Here is a 25,685-nt window from a genome sequence, read left to right as displayed (position 1 = left end):
GTCTGTGACATGAACAACTGGACTGCTACAGCAATAAAGCTAAGTAAAAAATTTCAGTACGCTCGTAAGGAAAATTTAGCTATGTAGAGCATTATCTAAATAAACTATAGAAGAAAACAATGTATTTGCTAATTCTATATAGCCACAAATTTGGGAAACATTTTTTCATATCAAGAAAAAAATGTGAAAGCATTTTTGAACACCAGATTAAAGTTATTTTATTTCTTTGCACCTTGAAACCCTATAAGACTTTGCCAATACAGTTTAATATCCGTTTATTTTTGTTGTTAAAACAACAGTTTTTAAGTTGCCTGCCAAGTGCATAACAATTTAGCTTATTAATAAAATTGTAAACAGATGTAGGATTCTATGCCAAATTCCGATTTTGTAAAGATATGCATTCTCAAGAGGTTGACAAAATAAACAAATAATTTTACAGAATATAGATTTTAACATGAACATAAGGGAAAAGAGTTGTATTTTGTGTTAAAAGCCTGCTATATATATATATATGTTATAAATATTCTCCAAACAAGGTGGGGTGTTTTCTACTTTGTTTGGATTATTCACATACCTATTAATTGTGAATTGTGTTATGCACTTCCTGTGTTTATTTTACAACAACATACTTCCCTTTAAAGGTCATCATGTATTCATTATATCCCAGTTTGTCAAAACATATTAACTGGTTTCTGAGAATTGGGATTTTTTCTCTTTTTTACCCATAATTATTTAAAATGATAGCTGTGATTACTATAAACAGTGTCTGGTGGTTGGGTCAAAGTTTTAATTAAATTGTATTATGGATTTTGTGTTATAATTTTTGTCACAGTTGAGTCAAAGTTTGTAATTTTCTGCACTTCCAATAAGACATCTATTACACAAGATTTCCTTGTTAAGAAGGGCATATTTTGCACAATAATTATTCAGTTGTGGAGTTCAGAGTCGTTTGTGACTAATATTTTATGATATTTTGTTTCATGGATTCTGTCAACATTGTCATTAAACTTACCTATACAAGGCCTGCTTAGCCTGCTAACGGCCTAGATAAGGAGAAACTAATAATGCCCTGTAAAATGAATCATTATTTTGTTTTATAACCTTACTTATTAGATTCAAACTTTGTACTACAATACTTCTAAAGTTCTTACAATTTCCAACTTTGAGGAGTCCCTATCAATGGAACTGTGTGGATTTTAAATGTACAGATAGTATTGTTAGATTTACTCTTTTAAAATAAATACAGTTAAAACTGTTGTTTCTCTTTAACAATTGTCCTGTTATTACTTAAATTGTCCTAATCTCATTCCATTAATACATTTTAGTTCCCAAACTTAACAAACAATTGTGAGAGCATGGAAAATGCTACCAAGTCATGTTTTTGAAGTTAATAACATCTGAATGAGGCCCTCAGATGAATTACCATCTAAATACCAAGCAGTGTAAGTGGTCAGATTGCCCCCCTCTCTTTTGTTTCTTTCTTAGTTCTTATTTCATGCAAAAATATCACAAAGGTGTCAATTAAAGTATTAAAGGTTGTATTAAACAACACTCAATAAATAAACAAAATTAAACTGAGTGTGTCAGCAGACCCACAGTATATACCTTAAAGTAAATAAATGTGACCCTACTGTATATTAGCTATGGTGCAAGTGTCAAGTAGCTGACAAATTAAATGACTTCTTATCTTACAGAAGAAATTAAATATGGAGTAAATTTAGGGGAGCACTGCTACATCTCCCAGAACATATTTAACGAGATAATATCTGGCTGTATGAAAGTCCATGCAATGTAGTACGGAATCCAGAAAAGCTAAAAATGAAACATCTGAATTTGACTTGTAGTTACTGAGGATGACATAACCCCCTAATCATCTCCATACATTGCCCCAATTCATTGTGTTATCATTCCAGGGTTATATCTTTCTTATACTACTTTCTTTATTCCTCTAATTGATTTCTGAGTCACCATGAGCTTTTTTCATGTTTGTTTAAATAAAGTAAGACTTAGAATGAGAAAACCAAAACTAACATCTACAGTATCTGTTGTCTCATATCTTTCCTTACATTTGGAATGTGCATTAAAGGTGCATGAAACAGTACATTATGCACTTAGATACATACAGGGGTTTAAAATAATAAACCATCAAATATTTTATTCTATGTATGATGTATTCTATGCATGTATGATGTGTATGCAATTCTACATTTATATTTGCATATAAGAAAAATAATATAGAAAAGGAGATACAGTACCAAGAAAGGGTTCTGTGCCAAATTTCACAGTGTGGCACAACATGAAAAACAACACAAATTACATAACCTTTACATTTCTTTAATATTATACACTGGGCTATTCCAACATTTAATAGTTTTGTTTTTCCATGAAATAAATATATAAAACCACCGGAAGAAATTGAAAATAAATATAAAGTTTACAAAATCTCATTTTAAACTAAAGCAATATTCCCCCACATTTATGGGGGACCTTCATACCTTCAAAAAGCACCTTCAAACAAAATATGAACAATGACTGCTACAAACAGAAAAGTTGAGATGCTTTGACTGCGAGTCCTGGAATGTGGACAGATAAACATTGAGTTGGCAAATAACAGAAACAAAGAAACTAGAAAGTTTTCAACTGACAAACCTGAATTCTGAGACACAGAAGACAGAGGACTGACAAGAACAGAGGAGAAAATGTACATGGCAACCATAAATTAGAGGCTTTTCAAAAATCAACTGCTGTAAACAGAAGTTTTTTTTTTTTCTAAATAGAAAAATCCTTCAGATATACAGTATAAAACATGGCCTACAAAGTAACATGTATTTGATACAGCAACAAATTACTATATGTCAAAAGAAGAGGTATTTGTGTGTTACATTTGAATAAGGTAGTTCTGAGTAAAGTTCAAAACAGAACTTTTGGTCCAGTCCATGTAATTTTGATCATAATTATCTCTAGTGTATAAAGGTATCAAGATTATTGAAAAATGAATCCCCCAAAAAAACACCACATTGAGCTAACAATTCATACAAAAAACACATGAGATACTGAATTAGTACATTTAAATTTGCATCATCAAAGCAAACACTGAGCTGTCTTGTGTTTCATATGAAATGTTAAATTATCTGTTGCAATGTTTAAAAATGAGTTGTTTGGTATAGCACCACCCAAATATCAGCACAATCTAGCTTGACATACTTAGGATGACCTCTTTACTGCAGTGTTTATGGTCCTAAAGTGGTGTATAATTGCATCTAACACAAGAGGACAAAGATTCTTCTCATGCTGTTGAGCAGCTGTTACTTATAGAGCTCCCCAGTATGTATTTACACCCCTGAAGAAAGAGGAAAATAATATAACAGAAATATTTGCGTATTGGATAATGGGTCTTGAATAAAAATCCTAAAAATATTAAGCTATAATTATATTATAAATGCAGAAAGCATTTGTCAAAAAATAACTGAATTAGACCAAAGTCAAGGGTCACATTCATTCAAATCTTTTAAGTAAAATCCAGCAAAAACAAACATACAGTACAATAACGTTAGGTTCCTTGGAAGTACAATGTATCTTGTCATCTTGGGATGTAAGACAAGTGGTTGAAGAGGCAACCATGAATCCAAAGGCCGGGTTGGAAGGAATAAGCCTCAAGCCACAAAAGACAAACTCAGGAAACATCTGAATAACAGCTGGACCAATGTTCTATGGTCAGATAAAATTAAAATGGATTTTTTAACATGCGGTAATAGCTCACGCTCTACACTCACTCCCAATGTGAAATATGGCAGATTTTGCATTAATGGGTCTTGATGCCTTCATATAAAAATTTCCTACACATAATACAAACTTTTGGCCAAATACCTGGTTCTCTCATGTTTTGCTGAAAATGGAAAATCCAGAATCAAAATAATACTGTAAATTCTAAAGCATACATCTTAAATCAACAGGTAAATGATTAACTGCACAAAAAATACATTATCTTGGCCGTGCATCTCCATATTAAAAGCAATCCTTCCTGGATGAATGGTCAAATATTTCCCCCTCAGAAGTGTCAGAACGTCATAGCACACTACAGGTGGTGTCATGTCACAATATAGTCAATTCCAGAGGAGGAATTACAAAATACAAACTAAAGGATTATGAATAAATGTGACCCTTGTGTTTTCTGGATTTAAATTATGCCAAACATGATTTTACTTGAAGCAATGTTATAAAGATAATAGTATATATTTTTTTATTTTTTCAGATTATACATTACTCAGTCTGTAAAGCTTTATGTTATATGATTTTTGTTCCTCTTTCATTGGGGGTATGAATGATTTTGGAAGGTGCTGCACCTAATCAAAATCTAATCTAAACCTAATCTAATCAATATAGTTTAGCTTAGTCACTAAAAGCCAGCTCAGATAAAATACTTCTCCAATGCAAGTGTGCAACAATTAACTTAAGGATCTTACTGGCACATAAGACTAGCACTAGACAAAAAAAAAATCCCTAAAATTATTTATACTGATGCACAATGAAAACACAACAGTTTACATTTTACACCTATAACTCATTAGGCACCTATATAATGCAATTTATATTTTCAATGAGCATACACATTCATGAATTAATGTGATTTTCAGAAAAATCATTGTGAGCTCAGTGTATTTCTTGGTAAATTAAAATAGCTAAAATGAGGTGGTTATGAATGTAAATAAAACTTCATTAAAAAAGATGTCCTAGTTGCTATTAGTATCATTGGAACTATATATGCGAGGAGCTGCTAAGAGAGTGAAAAGCTTCAACCATCATCATACTAGCCGAAAGAAACCAGTAAATGGGCTTTGTGAGACAGACCATGTCTTTGGCATGGATCTGAGAAGGAAAGACCCACAGTGTTCCAGGCCCATCACATCTGTACTGTACAGTATATGTCTGAACCATTTACATAATCGTTTTCTAACTGCATTGGCTGAAACATAATAAATCTCAAGTGCATTAGCTTGCAAACTCAGATGCCATTCATGGGTAATTGTGAGCCAGAAAGCATTGAGATATGAGGGAGAGTGGAGGTGTGTTTTATTCTCTATTTGCCCTTTGCAGAATTGACATTCGGCAAATGTGACTTTTAGTGACTAAGACATGTGTGGAAATGTAGTGAGCATCAGGTTCACTGTTATGTATTTCAACAAACTGTCAGGGCAATGGAATTGGGATGTGATGTGAGATGTAGGCAGAAGTCTCCTTTAATGCAAGAATGCCTTGGCTGAGGTTGAGGGAAACTTTATGGCTTACTGATGACATCTTTGAACCAATATTTGTTCTTTTCCTTCAAGCCTGTCTGAAAGTGTTAATGTTTCAAATGACAATGCAAGAACATGCATTACTAGAATCACAATGACACAACTTCAAGAAACCAATGTTGAGATCTTGTTTTGGCAGCTGATGTGAGTTCAGTACAAAATCTATGGAATCAAATCACCAATGTTATCACCAGGGAACAGCTGTGACTAGACACCTTTCACCTGCTAGCAGCAGCTGTACAGTTTGAATGTTGGAACAATCCAACAGCAATCCATCCAAAGTCTGATGTGGTCTGTGTCAATGCTGATTATCTTTCTAAAGATTTTCTATAGTGTGCTACGTTTCATTCTTAAGACATTATTTTTCTTTGATCACATTTTTTCTTTGATATCTATGTTTATAATATTTGATTAAATATATTAGATGTATACCAGTATATTACTGTTGTATTTCTTTTGTGCATCAATATATTTTTATAATTTCAAAATGTTAGGTATAAATACTTTTTTTCTGTACTACATTTATTAATTTTTTCAATGACTCTCAAAATATGTTAATAAATCCTCTGTCACTATACAGACTGAAGAACAGCTTAGACGTCAATTCGAGTTGTGCCTTTGCCTCATGAGCTCCATGTTTACTGATGTACCCCAAAACTGATTCTGGGGAAAGAGGTTTGCTATTTGTTTGAATGCCTTTTTGCACTGTGAATAAGTACAGAATCAGTGCAAGGCAACAATGAGAGGACAGCAGCTTTCTGAACATGTACTGACCAATGCTCCAAACTGCTAAACAGTCACAGAAGGCAATACTACTCAGCAAGAGATGCAGCCCCTGCTGTTTTCCCTATTTCACCTCAAAATACTCAAATCACTGCCATTTCTGGGAACTACCTACCTGCACCACAGTTTCCTGCATTTTTACTTTAAGGCATGTATTGAGCTCTGGGAATGTATTTTTCTAGATAGCCAACATTGGAGGTCCAGCAGTAACTTGGTTAACCTATGCTAGAGTTTCTCTCTATATTATTAATGTGTTCTGTGCAATTAACTGAAAGTTAAATACATGCATTATCCCTAGGTATACATCATAATATCACTATTAATATCTACATTTTTACAAATATTTGTAGCTCATGTTTTCCCTTTTGAACCAAAGAAAGATCAAGATTTGCAAATTCCATATCTAATTTGCATTAGCACATTGATAGCAAAAACACCACTAATATTCTATGCAATGGCAGGTTCTGTTCAATCAAAGTTAGTATACTAATTAAAACTTAAGTGCACAGATATTGTATTAATTTTGTTCTCTATATGTATGGCTTGTAATTATTTTAATAATGTTAAATGATTAATGTAATTATTTTAATATTTTAATAGTTTTTGAGTGAGTGAAACAAATTTCCCTACTTTATTAACTCCATACCTGTAGTTTTAAATAAAAAATACACCACTGAAACAGCTATGAACTTTAGTAATATGGTTATTAATTAAACCAAATTATTATTTTCTTTTAAGAAAACGGCATGTAATTATAATACGGTTAATTTTATGTAGTAAATTTGACATAAAATGTTATACCCACTTTCTAGTGACAAACTTTAATTATTCTAAACCTTTTTAGTCTACTACACATTGTGATCCTAAATCCTAGGTTTTATGGAAACATATTATGTTAAATGGTAATACTACATTCTGCAAACAATAAATGGGATAAAAACTTCATGGTCTTAAGAAATCTGAAAACAACAAAAAAACAACTACCATATGTAGAAAAAATGCAGTTAGTTTAAAAATATATTCCTCTGTACAAGTTTGGTCATTTATTAAGATAAGCAAGAGGTCTGACTTAATGCACCAGCAAAACAGTTAAAATATAAACATAATATTATATTTAAAACTGAATGTAATTAAATCTGTACAAAGATACACATACAATATACAAAAACATTTGTTGCTATTTGTAAAGAAAAAAATATTAAAACTCTTATACACAAATATACATTTGTGTACTTTGATTACAGGGAAATAGTATAGCAAGCATGTTTCACATATTAAATAAATATAATTTTAATTATCTGTTTGCTTCTCAATACAATGCATTCACAGACATCATTACTATTCTAATTCATAGTTTGAAATTTCAAGCCTTTCCTTATAATTTGATACATATGTTTGTAATAATGTCAAATTATGAGTACCGTTTTAATCAGCACCATGTAATTGAGAACACAGCCTGGGTGGGCTGCAGCTACAGTGAACCCCAGAATCCAATTTAATGTCCCAGAAATCTGCTGAAACATATTAGTCAGGTTAACCTGAAATAAGCTCCCTGTAATGAAGCACAATTGATATTTATTCACAACAACACAACAATAAAGTAAAAAAAGAATACTATCGTACCGGTTTCCATGGTCCTCGTTGCCATGAAACACTACCTGGACACGGCTGCATGCTACACTGCTCCATGTCAGGTGGTTTTTCCAAAATGTCACAGTTATGGTCATTTAATCTTTGGCCATTAGAAAGCTGGCAAACAACTAGTCTTGTCCTTGTCCCACCTCCACATGTCTGGGTGCACTGAGAAAAGAAAAAATGCTTTCAACTTGACTGTATGTACAAAACAGTAAATTTAGCACTGCATGTTATTTGTCTTAATTTCTCAAACCATATCTAAACAAACTGTGTAACATGTCTGTTAGATTATTTCATACAATATTTGTAACTTAACATTGGTGAGCAGCTCCTGTCCTTATGTATCATATTGTCACATGCTTTTTACTTCATCTGGGCTCTTGGTTACTTAGTAATTGTTTATTTGAAAACATTTAGCTTCCTTCTCCCAGACCTATACTGTGCAGTGCACATCCCTGACTTGTTGATATATACCACCTTTTCTGAGACACTATTTTTACGTATCTCTTCCTTCTTTCTTAATAGTCTATTAAAATCATGCTTAATACAAATGCAAACAGTTATCTTATTCAGTGTGTAACTCCTTTGAAAATGTATTAAATTTACATTTACTCTGAAAAACTCAGTAATGGTGATGAAAGAGCAAATGCTGCAAGTACTTAAAGTAAAATGCTGCAATATTAGTTTCTTCTTTTTGGTTCAGCTTGTCACAGGACGCACCTCTCCCCAGATCCCATAATTCCAGCGAGGACACGGTCCTGAGTCACAGCTTCTCGACTCGGCAGGCTTCAGTCTCTCTTCACAGTAGTTGGCAGTGTGGCCCTCTCCATCCTGACAGACCACTACACGCCGCTGAAAACCCCCTGCGCAGGTACTGGAGCACTGTTTCAAAAGAACATAATTGTCACAATCGTGACATCATGGCACACTGCACCCTTCAAAAGACCTTTTTAACAGAAGACCATGCGTTTCTATACCTGTCACTTTTCTTGACAGCAGCAGTACAATTTTGCCTTAGATAAGTATTTGGAACATATTTGGAATTAAATTAAAAAGGGAATTAAGAAGCACAGACAGACTCCTCCAACCCGCTCACCATTTTGACACTGTATCACAGGCAACACAGCCACTTATATGATGTTCAGTGTTAAATGGAGGAGATGTGCATCTCTTAAACGACAGCCCCACCAGTCTCCAAGGACTTGGGAAGCCAAGTCATTGTGCTACTTGGAGCAAAGAGATCTCCTGGCAAATAATCACACTCTTTTAATATACTCAGCCAATTGTCTATTACTGCCTGGGGTATCCTGGTCACACTCAGCTAGTGACATGGTACAGTCACAAGGCCTAGTTCATAGGCTCAGCCTCGCAAAGATCATAGTAACTGTGTTAAGCTCTGATGAACGCGTGTGCAAAATATTGAAGAGGTTCCTATGCAGAGCACCCAAAAAATAGACAAACTGTAGAGGGTGAGAGTAATTACCAGTAGCCGGTATCCACAAGTCTTAGTCGAGAGTCCAATGCATGGGTTTTTATGCCAAAAGGCAGAGTGAGACAAAAGGCGGAAACCAGAAAACTGGAATCCAGAAATCGTAAGAGAGTCCAATCCGAGAGAATCAAGAGCACAAAAAACAATAGCGAAACACGAACGCCGTAACCAGAAATCGAAGTCCAAAAGTCGTAGTAGAAAATCCAAGACGAAACGTCTAGTACCAAAAAACAGCAAACTAACACAAAAGCCAAAACCAGAAGCCTGAATTTACCGGAGAAGGTAAACCCAATACTAAGCAGAGAATGAAGAGCCGGAATTTCCTGAAATAAGAAAAGGCCGGAGATGTGGTGCAAAACCGGTGAGGTGATTGGTTAACTGTCAGAACGAGGTCTATGCCCTCTAAAGGGGACGTGGAGCTTTAGCTTTATCCCCCCCCCCGAGGGTTAAAGTTCCCGATGGAAGTCCCGAGTGAGAGTTGGATTCAATATGTCTCTTTCGGTTACCCAGGAGCGTTCTTCAAGACCGGAATCCTCCCAGTCAACCAGGTATTGCAGGGAGCTGCGATGCCAGCGAGAGTCCAGTATCTTTTGTACAGTGTAGGCAGGGGTTCCATCTATGATGCGATGGTAGACGTTGAGATAGAGGAGAGCGATGAAAAGGCTTAAGCAAGGTAACATGAAAAGTGGAGTGACGTTTAAGAAAAGGGGGTAAAGCCAGATGATAAGTGACATGAGCTAGGATACAGAAGGGACCGATGTAGAATGGACCTAATTTACAAGAAGGCTGTCTTAGGGGAATATTGCGAGTAGAAAGCAAACCGATTGCAAGTCCAACAACTTTCCTGAGATCTGGTGTGATGTTGCCTGTAGTTGAATGAGGGCTTGAGAATGTTGATTAAGGAGTACACACATAGAGTCTAACTCCGCGGGATCCATATTTAGGGTTCAGTATTCTGTTATGCTCTGCGGAGTACCCAAACAATAGACAAACTGTAGAGGAAAAGAGAGTAATTACCAGTAGCCGGTATCCACAAGTCAAAGTCGAGAGTCCGATGCGGGGGTTCTTATGCCAAAAGGAGACAAAATGCCGAAGCCAGAAACCGGAATCCAGAAATCGTAATCCAATTCAAGAGTATCAAGTGCACAAAAAACAATAGCGAAACACAAACGCCATAACCAGAAATCGAAGTCCAAAAGTCGTAGTAGAAAATCCAAACCGAAATTTCTAGTACCAAAAAACAAAAGCCAAAACCAGAAGCCGAAATCCAGAGGCCATAATCAAAAGGGTGAGTCAGAAGTCAGAAAAAGGAAGTACCAAGTAGTAAATACACAGGTAGCTCAGAGAAGGTAAACGCAATAATGAGCAGTGAGTGAAGAGACGGAATTTCCTGAAATAAGAGAAGGCCGGAGGTGTGGTGCAAAACAGGTGAGGTGATTGGTTAACTGTCAGAATGAGGTCTATGCCCTCTTAAGGGGACCGCAGAGGAATAACGTGGAGCTGTAACACACTATGAATAAAGGAACATTCTTGTAAGCTCACTATATCAGATATGTTTTATATATTTTTTTAAAACAAAAAAAACCTGCAATGACTGCCATTTAACAGCTGTGATGTGAGAACACGTATAATGCAAAACTGAAAAGCGACATGTACCTTCTGCAAAGAGAAACATGAAATTGATGTTTAAGAAAAATTAATGTTACACCATAATGCATGAAAAACCTGAATTATTACTGCATGTCTTAAACTAGATACACGTACTGCGCCCCAAGGCCCCGTCCTCCACTGGTTGTCTGCAGATGGCACATTCCAGTCACTGTGTCCTGGATGGCTAGGGGGGTTGTAATTTAGATGTGGGTTCTGGTAGTCTACAAAGGGGGTGTTTGGTTGGTTATTGGGTCGAAGATGATACACTGATGGGCAGGGCACTGTTGTGCATTCCTGTTCTGTGCTGGGACGATCATCTGGATCACAAAGACTGTCATCCACCTGGTGGTGGTAGTTTCCACAAACAACCTGGCGTGTTGATCTCCCAACGCCACAGGAAACTGAACACTGGTAAAACAAAATGAATACCAACATTAAAATGTAAATAACAGGTTTAAGACTGATATAACTAATACAACAGAATACAACTGTTATATTAGATATTGTAGTCTAGCTTGATAAATTTTCATAGCTTGTTTTTCTGGAGTAGATGGCATATAATTGACAAACTAATTAAAAAAATACTTTGTATTACAGCCACTTAATAAAACCTCAACTTAAAGAAGTGAAAACAAAAAAATATCTTATTTCAACAGAGGAAAGAAGTAAATGCTGTGGACTTCCTGACTTAAATTAAAATATGCCAATTATATCCATATTGCTGTATGCAGCAGCAGAAACAATGTGCCCTTTCTTTCTACTTTTTAGCCTGGAACTAACATTGTTGCAAGGCTTCATGTATTACTCGGCAAACTGACAATCACGAAAATGTATAATCTTTTAAGAGATAAGAAACTTTTTTAAAGAACAAAAATCTGCTCTGCAAAAAAGAAAGAAAAAGAAAAGAAAAAAATGAATTTTTAAAAAGAAAAAAACTGTAATACATACAGGAGACCATTCTCCAGCATGCCATTGCCCACAAGGATTAAAGCAGGCGGTGGTTTCTGGGGGGCGAGGTAAGTGTGCGCAGTACGACTCATCTGCTACTCCGCCTTGGCTATCTCTGCAGCTGACATAGCGAGCCTGCTTCCCCTTCCCGCACGTGACAGAGCACTGTGACACAAACACATCCAAATTGTCATACCTGCTCAAGCCAAAGCCCTCGGCATTGCAACCCTTGTGCTGCTGGTGGACACACTAATCAACCTATTACCACCTGCTGTGGTGGAAGATCTGTCCTGCTGACACGTGTTTAGCTCGAGGCTATTTTATGTCTGCCTGTGTGATGCTCTGTCATAGTTTGTCTTGGTGTTCTCATTGTACTCACCTCTGTGCTCCGACCGTGTTTATTTGAAGTATGATTCCTGAATTTCCCTGCTTTGCTTGGGGTGTGTCCCAGGTCTTGGACTTGCTTGAACTTACTAGGTTCGGTCTATTGATCACCCTTTTATACTTTTGACAGTACCCTGCAGTTTTGACCTGTTGGATAATGGTTCTGGCATTTGTTTTGTTTTCACCTGCTTCTCTCTAAATCACTGCAACTCACTTCCTGCTGCGTGCTTCTCGCTTGGCTGACCACTTACCCTTGCCTACATCTGGATCCAGGCTTAAGCCTCGGATCACTACTTCATATTATAAAGTACAGTAATATTACAGGATAATGTTTATGCTGAAAATCATACAAACACCTAAGGACTTTTAAGACTCAAACCTCTCACACTTAGCCCAACCTTAGCTTTAGCACAGATATGAATTGATAAACATCTCTTCTGGCATCCCTCATAGTCAGGGATAATTGTGCTTCTCAATTGTCCTATCTGTGAGTCCAGAGATAGCTGAGTCAATCTAGGACAGACAGAGTTTGTTACAGTTTAGAATTGATGACCCTAGGTTGTTGATCTGATCAACACATACAGTAATCATCACAAACAGTATAATCCCAAAAGTATAATCCTAATAAAAAAATCTGATTAAATGAAATGCATTGAAATACTTTAATAGTGTAACATTTTTGTAGTTCATCAGTCTTAAAGATGTGCTATATTGTTTATGCCACAGGGATCATTATATGCATTATGAACCTGTTATAAAGCTACATGTAATCCTCTAGAAGCTGAAGGGCATTCCAAACCTACTGGGTCTCCTTGGCTGGACAGACAGCAATTGAATTCTGTTTACAGAGTGAAGCCCCAAATGCTACTGCACATTACATTAATTATTCAAAGCAGCCCTTTTTATGCTACTATTCATTGGAGTGGTATCAGTTGTAACCAAAGAAAGTAAGGGAGAGTTTCGCAGCACTGGGGCCCTCGTTCAATTTCTGGGGCGCTATCTGCATAGAATGTGTACTGTACGTTCTCCCTTGCAGGAATCTCCTGAATGTGTTCTGTCCAAAGACATACTGGTAACTGAGTTAGCTTCTGGGATAACTGGCCCTGGTGTGAGTGTGTGCACCTTTATGTCTCTGTGTGCCTTGCAATGAACTGGCATCCTGTCCAGGGTGTATCCTGCTTAGCACTTGTTGCTTGCTGGGATAGACTTTGGCTCACCCATGACCCTGAGTTGGATAAAGTGCTTAGAAAATAGATGGATGGAGGGAAAGTAAAAAGACGTTATGTCAGATGATTTTTATTTAGTTGCCATCACTCTCATTTATAGGGAACCATTAAAATCCATATTCACTGTTGTCATCTAAGTCATTCTATTTTTCTCCTAGTTTGCTTGCTTACATTTTTTCTAAATATGTTTCACACCAACCCGACTTACACTTAATAGGTCCAAACTCAGAGTTTCCTACAACATGTTAGGTTCAGAGATTATACCAGTTTCAAACATTTTTAATCAAACCACTTCTGTATTAAAACCATAAAATATACAAAAAACAGTTTATTTACATAACTTATTTCCCTCTTATTGTGTTTTAAAACATGGAGTAGTCCACATAACATAAAAGGTTCCTGCATTGTTATGAAGATCTATAGCAGAAAATCTCAGTATATGTTTGTTTTAGATAAAAGGGGAATATGTTTATATTAAGTTTGGAAAAGCCATATACACAGTCTATTAACAAATAAGAAAGGCCCCATCAGTTCTGTGGCAGTAATAGCAGGAACTCCAAAACTGATAATTCTACAAAGTAGGGTCAGGTAAACTATAGCTACTATTCAGTCCCAGTTAATTTCAGGTCTTCTCCTGGAATTTCCCTTCATCGGTAATAAAAGGTTTTGTACACAATATCTTCTCTGATATACTATGAAGAATAATTGAAATAATTTTCTGTATAAGAGACCAAAAACCATAGTATTGGCTATGTACAAAGGTCCTTTAATAATTTATTTTGAATTCTCTAATCCAATTGTCTTTAATAACCTTTTTGTACCTATATTGCTGTTAAAACACTTAAAGCTCAGAGAGATGTAACATGGTTTATGGGGTCTTCAGCAATTATTATTGTCCTTATGTCAAAGGTTCTAAAAGGTTCTTTGTTCCCTGAATAAAGGTTTATTGACTTCATTTCAGAGTTGGTATAATATACCTTAACAGAATGAATGCTAATTGTGAGAATATACACATAATTTGTTTTCAACTAAGAAATTTCAAGTGCCCATAAGTACTGGATCAGTGTAATTCACCTGAAGTAAATTTCAGATTTCAGTATTTGATTACATATTCGTTTAAGGCAATAACTGCATGAGGTCTGTGGTATTGTATAATTTGAGTAGCTTAAATACTTAATTCCATTACATTATAGTAAAAGGAGTTTAATGATTATTTAGCCAATCATGAAGACACTACACACACTCTGGTTGTACAGTATCATTCCAATTTACATTGGCAGACTGATTTTCCATTTTTACAGATAAAATACAGATTGAAGCCGCTCCTTAATATATGTTCAGAAGATAATTAAATCTTGTCAGTGTGATTATTTTTAAAAACAGTAAGTACACTAAAAGTATTAAAAACAGTCAAGAACTATAATCAACTTTGGTCATTTCTGAATTGTATTTGACACTTACAGGAGTCCAGGAGCCATATCTCCACTGTGTCATGAATTCCCTCTGAACAATAGTGTGGACTGTGCTGAATGCTGCAGGGGACTCAGGGCAAGCAGGCATCTCACATTCCTGTTCACATAAGAGCAAGAGACCTCTGACTCAGTACCTTACACTCAATCTGCTAAAATTGTAAGTCAGCAATTACTATGAACTAGTCAGAAGAAAAACTAAACAAATGCCAATCATGACCCTGTTTTTAAAAAAGGCTCATGACAAACGCCTTTGATTAACTTAACCAGCCTCAGTTTGTTTGGACTATTTGTCCATACCTCTGTCTATGACTTGTTTTCAGAGTAGTAGCTGGGGCTCTGGACTAACTAACTATGGGTTAAAGTCTCCACTACAGACACTGCTGTTGTTTTATAGTCCTACACTTTTATACTGATTGCCCCAGCCTGCCAAGCTGTATAAATGGTAATCAGCAATGTTAGATGCATCCTATTAAGAGTAGCATCCCAACCTGAAAATAGTCAAGTACTCTTAGTCTGCTTAATGATACAGAAACCAGAATAAGCTCTGGCCTGATACCTGATACTAAGCTGAAGTAGGGACTGAATCTGCTTCTATAATTTATTTATGTATTAAAGTGTGATTCCTTTTCATTTTCACAGCACATTTAATGACCATTTATCTTTCACCACACTATATCATTCACATGTGATTCCAATAGCACAAATTATATTAATTTTATAAGGTTGAATTATATTTTGTTTTGTTCTGTGGCAGTAAATTCAAGCAGACTTGCTCTCAAATTAACACAGATTTGATGTTAAACTATGTAGAAACAAAGAAATTTGAATATTAAACATAACATTTACCTGGCTGTCTCTTGGTCTAGCAGCTGCATTGCACTCTCGGTCATCTAAAGTTTCCCCATATGTCCCTGCTACACACCTTACAGCCCGCATCTGATAGCCATGGCCACAGGTCACAGCACACTACAATGCAGAACACTTCCATTTTTTAATGCAGACACAGCTAATTGCTTAAAAGAATATTAATCATTAATGTAACTGAGTAAAGTAAATTCAATATTATTTTTAACAGGATACAAAAACAATGGTTTAGCACCGTTTTGCACATGGTATTCATTCACGTGAGGTGAAGATGCTTTATGAAATATTTTATTAAGTGTTTTAACCTTATCATAAACCACAAACCTAGAGTCATTTTATTAAATACTGTATAGTCCTTGAGTATTTTTTAATGCACTAATCTAAATTGTTTTGAAAGTATATTATCAACAAATTTATTTATAACATTTCGTTTTTAACCTTTTAATAAAAAGTACTATTCATACTCATTAAAAATGGTCCTCTATCTCAATAAAAACATAATTCCATTGTTTGTATAACAGTTTCTTAGGGTGATAAGATAATATACACCTTAGGTATGCTTCTATTGATTGCTAAACTCTGGACTTAACTCACAAAGACTTAAAATGCAACATACTGTATTAGCACCTGAAGTGTTGTTAGATGCTATCAACCAGGCCCCTACATCTCAAATGACCCATGTTACTCTAGGTGCTCTAATATGCAGACAATGATTGCTTATGGACTCACCATTCCCCAGACGCCAACCTGCCAGGAGGCACACTCAGGAAGCTCACAGGCTCCTACTGCTTGAGGCTTGGTGTTCGGGTTACAGAAATGATCACTCATTCGTTCTTCGTTAAGTTGACACCAGACCTGCCGATGTCTCGTCCCCTTCCCACATGTTACAAGGCACTGAGCGCATGCACAGAAAGAAAAATATAAACTGTAAGAGCATGGGGGCACTGGAGCTGAGTGCACTCCCTTCTTCATAATGTTCATACTGTGAACAAAAGTATGTTAATGAAGATTGAAAGAGCATTAACCAAAATACAGTATACAGTATAGTTTACAAAGCTCTGCAGCCCAGTGCTTTTGATGTGTAATAAAATATCTAAACGTTTAAGACAATAAAATCTACATGACTCAAACTTCAGGGAATTGGTACATCCAATTTAATAAATCCATTTTATTCCCAACAGGGCTTTAAGATATTCAAAGAATTGTGGAACACCTATTTGTTTCTCAACCCTCCTTTCTTCAACTGTGAGACTTTATCATCTGCTTTTTTCTGTGAACTTCTGAATGAGCCAGAGAAAATGCTTTTTATTTTATTCTGAAATTACTAAAATAGCATTTAACACAATTTAAGTGTGGTTAGCAATAGTGCTATACTAAAACATTGAAAAATTGTTGACATAAAGAAACTTTTACTTTACTTTTTGCTGTTAAAGCTTATGCATTTAAATCTGCAGAAAAGCAGACTTTAACAAGTTTAACCACCAACATCTTACCTCACTCCATTCACTAGATGCCCACTCTGGACAGGAGACATCATTACAGATCTCTGTCACCACTCTCTGGTTTTCATGACACTCTCTGTCAACAAGACGCCGACCCAGGTTGTTCATGCAATATGAATCCCTGGATCTGGTACCCCTTCCACATGTCTTTGAGCACTGACAATCAACACAGTGTTCTTACTTATTGTACAAAAAGGCATAAGTACTGAAGTTGCATTCATGAGGTTGAAATAAGCACAATGTTCATAGTTACTGTAAAAAAGATGTTCTTTCAGCAAACAAAAGACCACAACCAAGTAGCTGGATCTAGTTAGCTAACTCTACATTGGTATTCAATCTTATTATAACAAAGAACATTGTTCTTTTTTTCCTGCTAATGATCCACATTGGTAGGCAAACAAATTAGCATATAAGGTAAAACCATGACCATTTATCCATTCATAAATGTGACTAAAAAGCATGCCCAAGAAGTGATGATATTTAAAGATAACATATGCCATTGAAAGTGTTATTTGTATTACAGTTTTGTACTGTTCTAATTTAAAAACACTGATGCAATTTGCACAGATGTGTTTTTAATGAAAAGAAAACTGACAGTAAAGCCAATAAGCAGAGGGATACAGCTCATTTTAGGACATCCCAGAGGACAAACACACCCAAGTGGTAGTGATACTTTTATGAATAATAAGAAGGCATGCAATTCCAAACCATGGGATATTGTGAGGTCATTGACAAAGCTATGAAATACTAATTTGTACTGCACAGTGATACCAGTATTTTATTCATTTTTCATTTAAAATACTTAAAACATTGTTTTATATTAGAAATGACTTAATGCACACATTGCATTGGATCTCTATGACAGCTCAAGCTGGATGCAGTTTCAGGATGTTGAGATTTTCCAGGTTCTTGAAGACACTCAGCTGATCCTTTAACCTCACAGCATCTCTAAAGCATGACAACATCACAGAACAACTTAGATCCTGTTGTCCACTATTCAATTTATTATCATTAACTTATCATATCCATGAACAACAGCTGCACTCTCACCTCTGACCAGGAGGAATAGTGCCAGCTTTTTAAAAGGCAGTCTCCATGGCAGGTCTCTCTGACTTGGGGCTTTGGCTGGTCACTGCAGAACCTGCTTTCAACTCGGTCGCTCTGCATCTTTAATCTGCTGTACTTCATGCAGTAGACGTCCAGAGTTCTATAGCCTGGACCACATTTAGCTGAACATTCACTCTTTCCAGCTACATGCCATCTAGAAATAAAAAACATACCCAGGACAATCTGTAAATGACAGACAAAGACTTCTCATCGTCTCCAGAACAAGCAAATATCAGCAACAATATAGCTAGGGTATACGGTAGTTGCTATTCGCTGAAGTCCCTTTTTATGATGAGACTGTTCTGGTGACAAAACCTCCCGACACTCCTGAGTGTTGAATTTTGTCACAGTGGAAGTTTGGCCTTTTGGGCATAGCATAGTTCACAACTGTTGGAGGCTGTGGCTCTAATAATTTAGTCGTGGAGTATAGAATTTCTCACTGTGGGATGACCCTGCTATGGTTAAGCAAACTTCAAGAACTTCCAGCAGCGTTTTATGCTCTAACAGCAAGAAGCTGCCCTTTTTACATAGTGGAATTCATTTCTGCTGGAGGGCACTGTTAGGCTCGGAACTGGAAAAAACCCTAAGAGATTATACAGTCAAATCCAAACCAGAGAGAGGTTATGCGTGCCACAGTCTCGAAGAATAAATTAAAAAAATATAATGATTTACATTTTTTCCTCCACCTCAAATGAATCACATCCTGTACTTTGCTGAAGTTAGCTCAACTACTAGGTTAAGCATGGATACTGTATATGCCTTAAACTTTCTACTGGTACTTGTACCACGTTCAAGGGTACAGCATATTCACCTCACATGCTTGGATCCCAAGTAAAATTAAAATGCATGACCATTCATCACCTACTTTAGCTTTCTGTTAAGTTCAATGTAAGATTGAACTATGAAGTATATGAGCAGTCAATATTAAATACTGTAGTGGCAAAACCATTACATTTACCAAACAAACTAACATAACCAAATGTTGGCTTTGCTCATCATTGACATAATTTGTTCCTCTCTCCACCCTTAAAGCAAAAAGGTTATTTTCGTACAAAAATCCATTAGAGTTAGCAGGTAAACCCAAATAATTATATTTAAAAAAAATCACTTTAGAATTGTATTTCTCTATAAAGAAAAAAAAGTACCACAATGCAAAAAAAAAGAGTTTTCATTGTAATGAATAAACAGTTTATGTCATATTGTGATGATAACTACTGTATTTCATGTACCATACAATGTAGTGAAATCATGAAATGACAGGCAAAGGTATTGTAAATAAAGGCATGCAGCAGTTGCTGTGAAAGCAGTTAATATAAAACAATGGCATACCAAAATAACAAAAAAGAAATGCCAAATGTCAGAATGGCTTTTTAAATAAATATTAAGGGAAAATTATGTTTATTTTATAACTTCTAGCAAGATGTTGAGGAAATTATCTAAAAAAAAAACAATTATCATTCTTTACTGTATTACAAAAGATCAATGACCTACAGATGGGTCCTTGAAAGAACTTGGAAATGATTTGACTGAAAAACGGAACAGAATACATAAACATGACAATTCAGGACCAATTAAAAGTTGATGAGTGTCAAATAAGTCAGAACATATGGATAAAATAAAACAAAGCAAAATATAAGAATATATCAGGATAAAAGACCATTTGAAAGAGCCAATAGTGTTTTTGGTCATGCAATACAAAGGGAGTCTGTAATGCTGATTTTCTGTTTGTTTCTTTTGAGTGAGTGTTTCCTTGTTTCAAAGCTAAGGGAACATTTACTCAAATCACAACTTAGCCAGCAGATAAAGCTGAGCAGAGCAATCTGTTTCTAGTTCACCAAATTCAGATGTTTGCAAAATAGTCTTGAAAAGGCAAAGGTGTCTGTCTGTATTTTATTTGCTGAAAACACTGAAAGAAGCAATAATGGGAATAATATCCATAATAACCTGAAACAATGTAAACTAGAAAAGACTTGCAAGTAGAACTTGCAGGGGATATTTTATTTGGTTACAGTAGATGAGAATATTCTTTCTCTGAAATAAATGAGAGACATGCATTCTACAGTCTATAGAAAATGTTTGTGAACATCCAATGCAATTTTGGGAATCACAATGTCTTACAAAAATATTTTTGTTTAAAATTAAACCAGTCTTTTCTTAAATAATCAAAGCATTTCCCAAATCAATGTTTATTAAACACAATGACATATGAAGTAGAAGAAAAAATAATTAAAATGTGTGTGAACAAATAATTGAAATCCAGTTTTACTTATTAAATATTTAACCACCTTAAACATAATTAACCACCAATAACATGTAAGAGGACAATTTGAATCAGGTGGTTAAGTAATTGGGTAATACCTAAACAAAGACCAAGTTATACCTTCTGGCCAGAAAATGTATTATTATGATCTTCACCTTACAGGGTTAGTGGAAACATGTCAAGCCAAAATCTACAAAGATTTCAGAGAACTGCAGAAAAGAGTGGTGGATGCTCATCAGGTTTGAAAGAGTTACAAAACCATTTCTGAAAAGACTTTTATCCAGTCCTCAAATAAAAGTATACAAAACCATGATGTCTCTACCCAAGACTAGCAATCCTTCTAAGATCACACAATTTCTTGTATTAGGAATTTGTCTTTTCGGATACCCCAACTTGCTCTCCATGAGACATAGAGACAGGGAGAGAAGCTTGGGGTCAGAGCACAGGGTCAGCCATTTATATGGCACCCTTGGAGCAATTGGGATTAAGGGCCTTGCTCAGGAACCAAATGGAGTAGGATTCCTCTGCCAGCCACGGGATACAAACGGGCAACCTTCCAGCCACAGGCGCAGATCCTTAGCCACAGAGCCACTGCACCGCCCCAGAGACCTTACCAAGAGCAACCCGTAAAACACCAGGAAGTCACAAAGAAGCACAAAGTAACATCTGAGGATTTTGTAATCCAAACTCATTGTGGCTAATGTCATATGTCATATTATAGTCTCAACTATCAGGAAAAGACTGTGAATGATTTTAATGGGAAGACAGCAAGGAAATAGCCCTCAAATATTATCAGCCTGAAGCAGTTGTGAAAGAAAGAATAGGCCAAAATTCATAAACTCTGATGCAAGAGACTGATAAACAATTGCAGGAAAAGTCTTGTCAAAATCATTGCTTTAATGAAGACTTAACTGCTGCATGAGAATATAGACCAGCCAAGAATGGTTCAACTTTTTCTGGGCACTGTATATACAGTGCAAACCTTTCTTTGAGTTTGTCTGCAAACTCAAAAAAGCTGTGGTAAAATCTGTCATACGCTTACAAGGATATTTAAGATCCTTTACAACATACTCGTATCACAGATTATTTTATCAGTCATCTAAAGAATGCATAAAGGTGATTTTCTTTGGTTGTGAAAAATATGACTACCTCTTAAAGCTAAAGGAACTCAGAACCTCCTAATTAAATACAAAACTTGGAATTTTGTCAATGAATGTAAATGATAATCATTAGACAATGCTAAAAGCAAACGCAAGGATAACATAGTCAAATTATATAAATGCATGCAGAAAGTAAAAGCAACAAACTGAAGCATCGTGGGAAAAAGTTCTTCAAGTTGGGAAGTGAAATTTGAAAAACACTTGAGGAGTGAATTGCTTTTTGCAACCCAGTTCACACCAAAGACATAACTCTTATTTGAAATCACCTCAGTAAGAAACCTTAATAATATGCAAGTGCTATTAATACTTTTGATTAATTTTCACTGTTTAACAGAGCAAGTACTAGTGTTTAAAATGCCTTAGGTTATGTGTTTCTAAGTACAGTCCACTATTTTTTATAACACATTTGCTTTCACATTCTTTTTCAATTAAGAAATGCCACTTCTAAAACTGATGTAGAAATGGGTCTGTCAATTATAGTAGTTCTTCGTTCATTCTGCACCTATGTCAGTTGGTAACAAGGACATATAAATCACATTAAAAACAAAAGTGTGCATTTGTCCATCAAAAAATTATTTTCATTTATGTATTTTTTCACTGTTTAGTTACAACCTGAGTCAGGAACCCTTTGATTTACCTTAATTCACAGTCAGTGTTACAGGGCTCAGAAGCAATATTTGGGAGAGGCAAATGTTCACAACGCTGATCGGATACCACCAGGTGATCGCTCTTCCGCACACATGCAGCTTTGCGCTTTCGTTCACCTTGAAATAGAAAAGGCAAAATTGAGTCTGAAGAGCACACAAAAAACTCCTGGAAAATTAACATGTAGGGCTACCACAGCTTACCTTTACATTGTTTTTTACTTAATACAACTGTCTGCCCTTTTCTGGTTTCTAAAACATCTTAAACTAGACAGAACTCGATCTGCATATTTTGGGGGAACCTATTTCGACTTCAGAGAACATATTAAACAAAACCACTATTTTCATCAAAATCGTGACTATGATTTGTGAGCCAGCAAAATTCAACCAAAATTTTTGATTTTGAACTGCCTTGGTGTTGTAACCTCAGCAAAGACTGAACCTTGTGATCTAACTGCACTCCAGTAAACTTACTGTTGTAGCACGTGGTGTTCCTGGATCAGAAGGGAAGCTCCCTCTCATGTTTGAACAATACAAAGGATACTGAGTTTGCATTGTAAGTGAAATGAAGATCACTACTAGCTTTTTAAGAGATACCTTCAGAATCAGAGCAGAAGAATGCACCAATGTTTGATACATAAAAAAGTAAACCATCTACTGGTATTTTTATTCTCTTATTTTTATATTTATAATATCTCGCATTCAGTACATATGAGCATGGGACAGTGATGAGAAACACTTGCTACTTAATGCAGTGAGAACGCTTCTTCATCGTAATTTCTTAAAGGGTAAAAACAGTTAAATCAATCACACATCTACTGGTTAATAACATACTGTACATGTACAGTACAGTATGTGTAATATGCTACTAGTTAGACTAACAATGGTTTTATATTAGTATTGCTGTAATGTGTTGTACAGGAAATATTTAATGGTTCACAAGGACCTCAATATAATATTTTGTTCACATTCATAACCAGTAGTCAGGATACTGGTTAGTGTTTAACACATTGGATTAGACAGAAGCTTTCATTATACAAAAATCATCATCATGTGTTGAATTATTTTCACACTGAGAAATGTCCTTAATGACTACTGTAATACTGACTATAATAATGTCAAAATCATATTTGCAGGGAAAGAATATGGAATATGTAATCTTTCAAAATACATAAAAAGTAATTTACACTTTAACATGCTAAAATTAACTCAACAAGTCACCAATGCAAATTTCTAAAAACTATTAATGTGGAGTTTTGTTCATACTGTAGGATATATGCCAGCAGTCCTATAACCCTGCAAGTCACAACTGGCAGCCCACTGAAGCAAAGCAGGTGTGAGCCTTGTCAGTACCTACATGGGAGACCTCCTGAGAAAAACTAAGGTTGCTGCTGGAAGAGCTGTTAATGGGGCCAGCAAGGGGTGCTCACCCTGCGGTCTGTGTGGGTCCTAATGCCCCAGTATAGTGACGGGGACATCATACTGTAAAAAAAGAAAGGCACCGTCCTTCGTATGAGCCGTAAAACCGAGGTCCTGACTCCCTGTGGTCATTAAAAATCCCAGGGCGTTTCTCGAAAAGAGTAGGGCTGTTACTCCATCGTCCTGGCCAAAATTTCCCATTGGCCCTTACCAATCATGGCCTCCTAATAATCCCCATCTATGAATTGGGCTCATTACTCTGTTCTCCTCCCCACCAATAACATCATCCAGGTGGATGCTGCACATTGGTGGTGGTGGAGGGGAGTTCCCAAGACCAGTAAAGCGCTTTGAGTGGAGTGTCCAGAAAAGCACTATATAAGTGTAAGCAATTATTATTATTATTATTATTATTATTATTATTATTATTATTATTATTACATCTTTCAATGGTATAAATACCCCAAACAGTATAAATACTCTCTAAATATGTTTACCTTGACAAATTCTGTTGCATTCTTGCCATGATCCATAGGGATCCCAGACAAACTGTTCTTTGCGGTCCTCAATGGGAATGTTAAAGGAGTAACGGACATCAGGGTTGTATAAATTTCCAACACACAAGACCTTATTATAAAGAAAGAAAGTCATTATGCACTTAAAACTTTTTCCTATGTTTTATTTTAATTTACTTTTATAAACCTAGCCTACTGTCTATATCATAACTTCTGTGGAAGCATTATGGATAAATGGTCCATATAAAAATGTTATTGTTCTTGTCAGTAATGAAGAATTCAATTATTTACTTATCCTCCTCCCATGTCAGAAGTGAAATACCGCTCCCCATACAACCATAACAACAAAGGGATTAGAAAAGCTAAGAAAAAAAATGTTGAAGGAAAAAATAAATAAAAAATAATTTTCCCACACAGAAAATGTCACAGAAAACAAAAAACAATGTCATGCATTAATCAAGTTGTAGATTGTATTTTTAATGAAAAAATGCTAACAAAAAAGCACTTCCTCATTATGCTATCTGCTCTATTTCTGTGACATAAGATCTGCTACCCTTTGTCTTTGCTTTAACCATTCTACATGATCAGTCAAGACAAGCAAGACAGATAGGCATCCTAATAGCTGAAATTGCTTTTGGGGAATGTAAACAGTCTTCCACACAAAAAGTAGCTTCTTCTTTAGATGTGTTCTATAAACATGAGCAGAACACAAGGAAACAAACTTATTTAACATAAAACCTCTGAAAGAAAGTCAAATGCACCTTAGTGCAGGGAGAGGAAACTAATGGTTTATGTTCAAGGTTTACTTGGCAAGAAGTGGAAAAGAGTTCTTGCCTGTAGAACAAGTTCTCCCTCAATTTTGTCAGTGCAGTTAATACGCTCCACGTTGGTGTCCGATCCACTGTACTCAACAACAGTTCCCTGAAAAGTGATTTCCCTTTTAAACATGGCCACCACAAAGTTACCATTTAAAATGAAATTGGACTGGTTATCAGATAATGCTGTTAAAAAAGACACAAACAAAAAAGTGTAAGTACATACAAATATTTTGGTATCTTGGTTTTATAATATGCAGTTTTTATCATTGTCATTTATACACAATTATTTAATTTGCTCTTTTTAGAATTCTTACCTATTGGTGTAGTAAGGAATATAATGCCTCTGATGGGCCTTCACTACACTAAGGGTTGGGAATGTTGAAAAACAAACCATTATAGGAGAAAATGGCATGGACTTTGAAATACCACTGTCATTGTGTCACTTTCTGCTGATGTATCAGGTCAGTCAGACATGAACACTAACTGTTCCTTCAAAATACTATAGTGTTAAAAGATTG

At 35.7% G+C, this 25,685-nt stretch overlaps 1 protein-coding gene across 2 annotated transcripts in view; it reads right to left on the bottom strand.

The window, feature by feature from the left end:
• LOC148829504 (A disintegrin and metalloproteinase with thrombospondin motifs 20) overlaps positions 1-25,685 on the bottom strand; it is a 155,509-nt gene that overhangs the window by 33,632 nt on the left and 96,192 nt on the right. For both annotated transcript variants that reach the window (XM_088924181.1, XM_088924182.1), the window contains exons 17-28: positions 25,184-25,350; positions 24,332-24,461; positions 22,412-22,538; positions 18,298-18,508; positions 17,239-17,403; positions 16,475-16,639; positions 15,728-15,847; positions 14,871-14,978; positions 11,800-11,964; positions 10,966-11,259; positions 8,433-8,594; positions 7,701-7,877 (exon numbers count right to left, since the gene is read on the bottom strand). In XM_088924181.1, the coding sequence (XP_088780307.1) occupies positions 7,701-7,877; positions 8,433-8,594; positions 10,966-11,259; positions 11,800-11,964; positions 14,871-14,978; positions 15,728-15,847; positions 16,475-16,639; positions 17,239-17,403; positions 18,298-18,508; positions 22,412-22,538; positions 24,332-24,461; positions 25,184-25,350 (1,991 nt within the window). The remainder of the gene's footprint in view (positions 1-7,700; positions 7,878-8,432; positions 8,595-10,965; positions 11,260-11,799; positions 11,965-14,870; positions 14,979-15,727; positions 15,848-16,474; positions 16,640-17,238; positions 17,404-18,297; positions 18,509-22,411; positions 22,539-24,331; positions 24,462-25,183; positions 25,351-25,685) is intronic.

The sequence above is a fragment of the Atractosteus spatula genome, chromosome 8, assembly GCF_055471065.1.
Source record: "Atractosteus spatula isolate fAtrSpa1 chromosome 8, fAtrSpa1.hap1, whole genome shotgun sequence".
Lineage (NCBI taxonomy): Eukaryota > Metazoa > Chordata > Actinopteri > Semionotiformes > Lepisosteidae > Atractosteus > Atractosteus spatula.
Note: the sequence above shows the minus strand (reverse complement) of the source record. Positions and strands in the feature narration are given on the sequence as shown.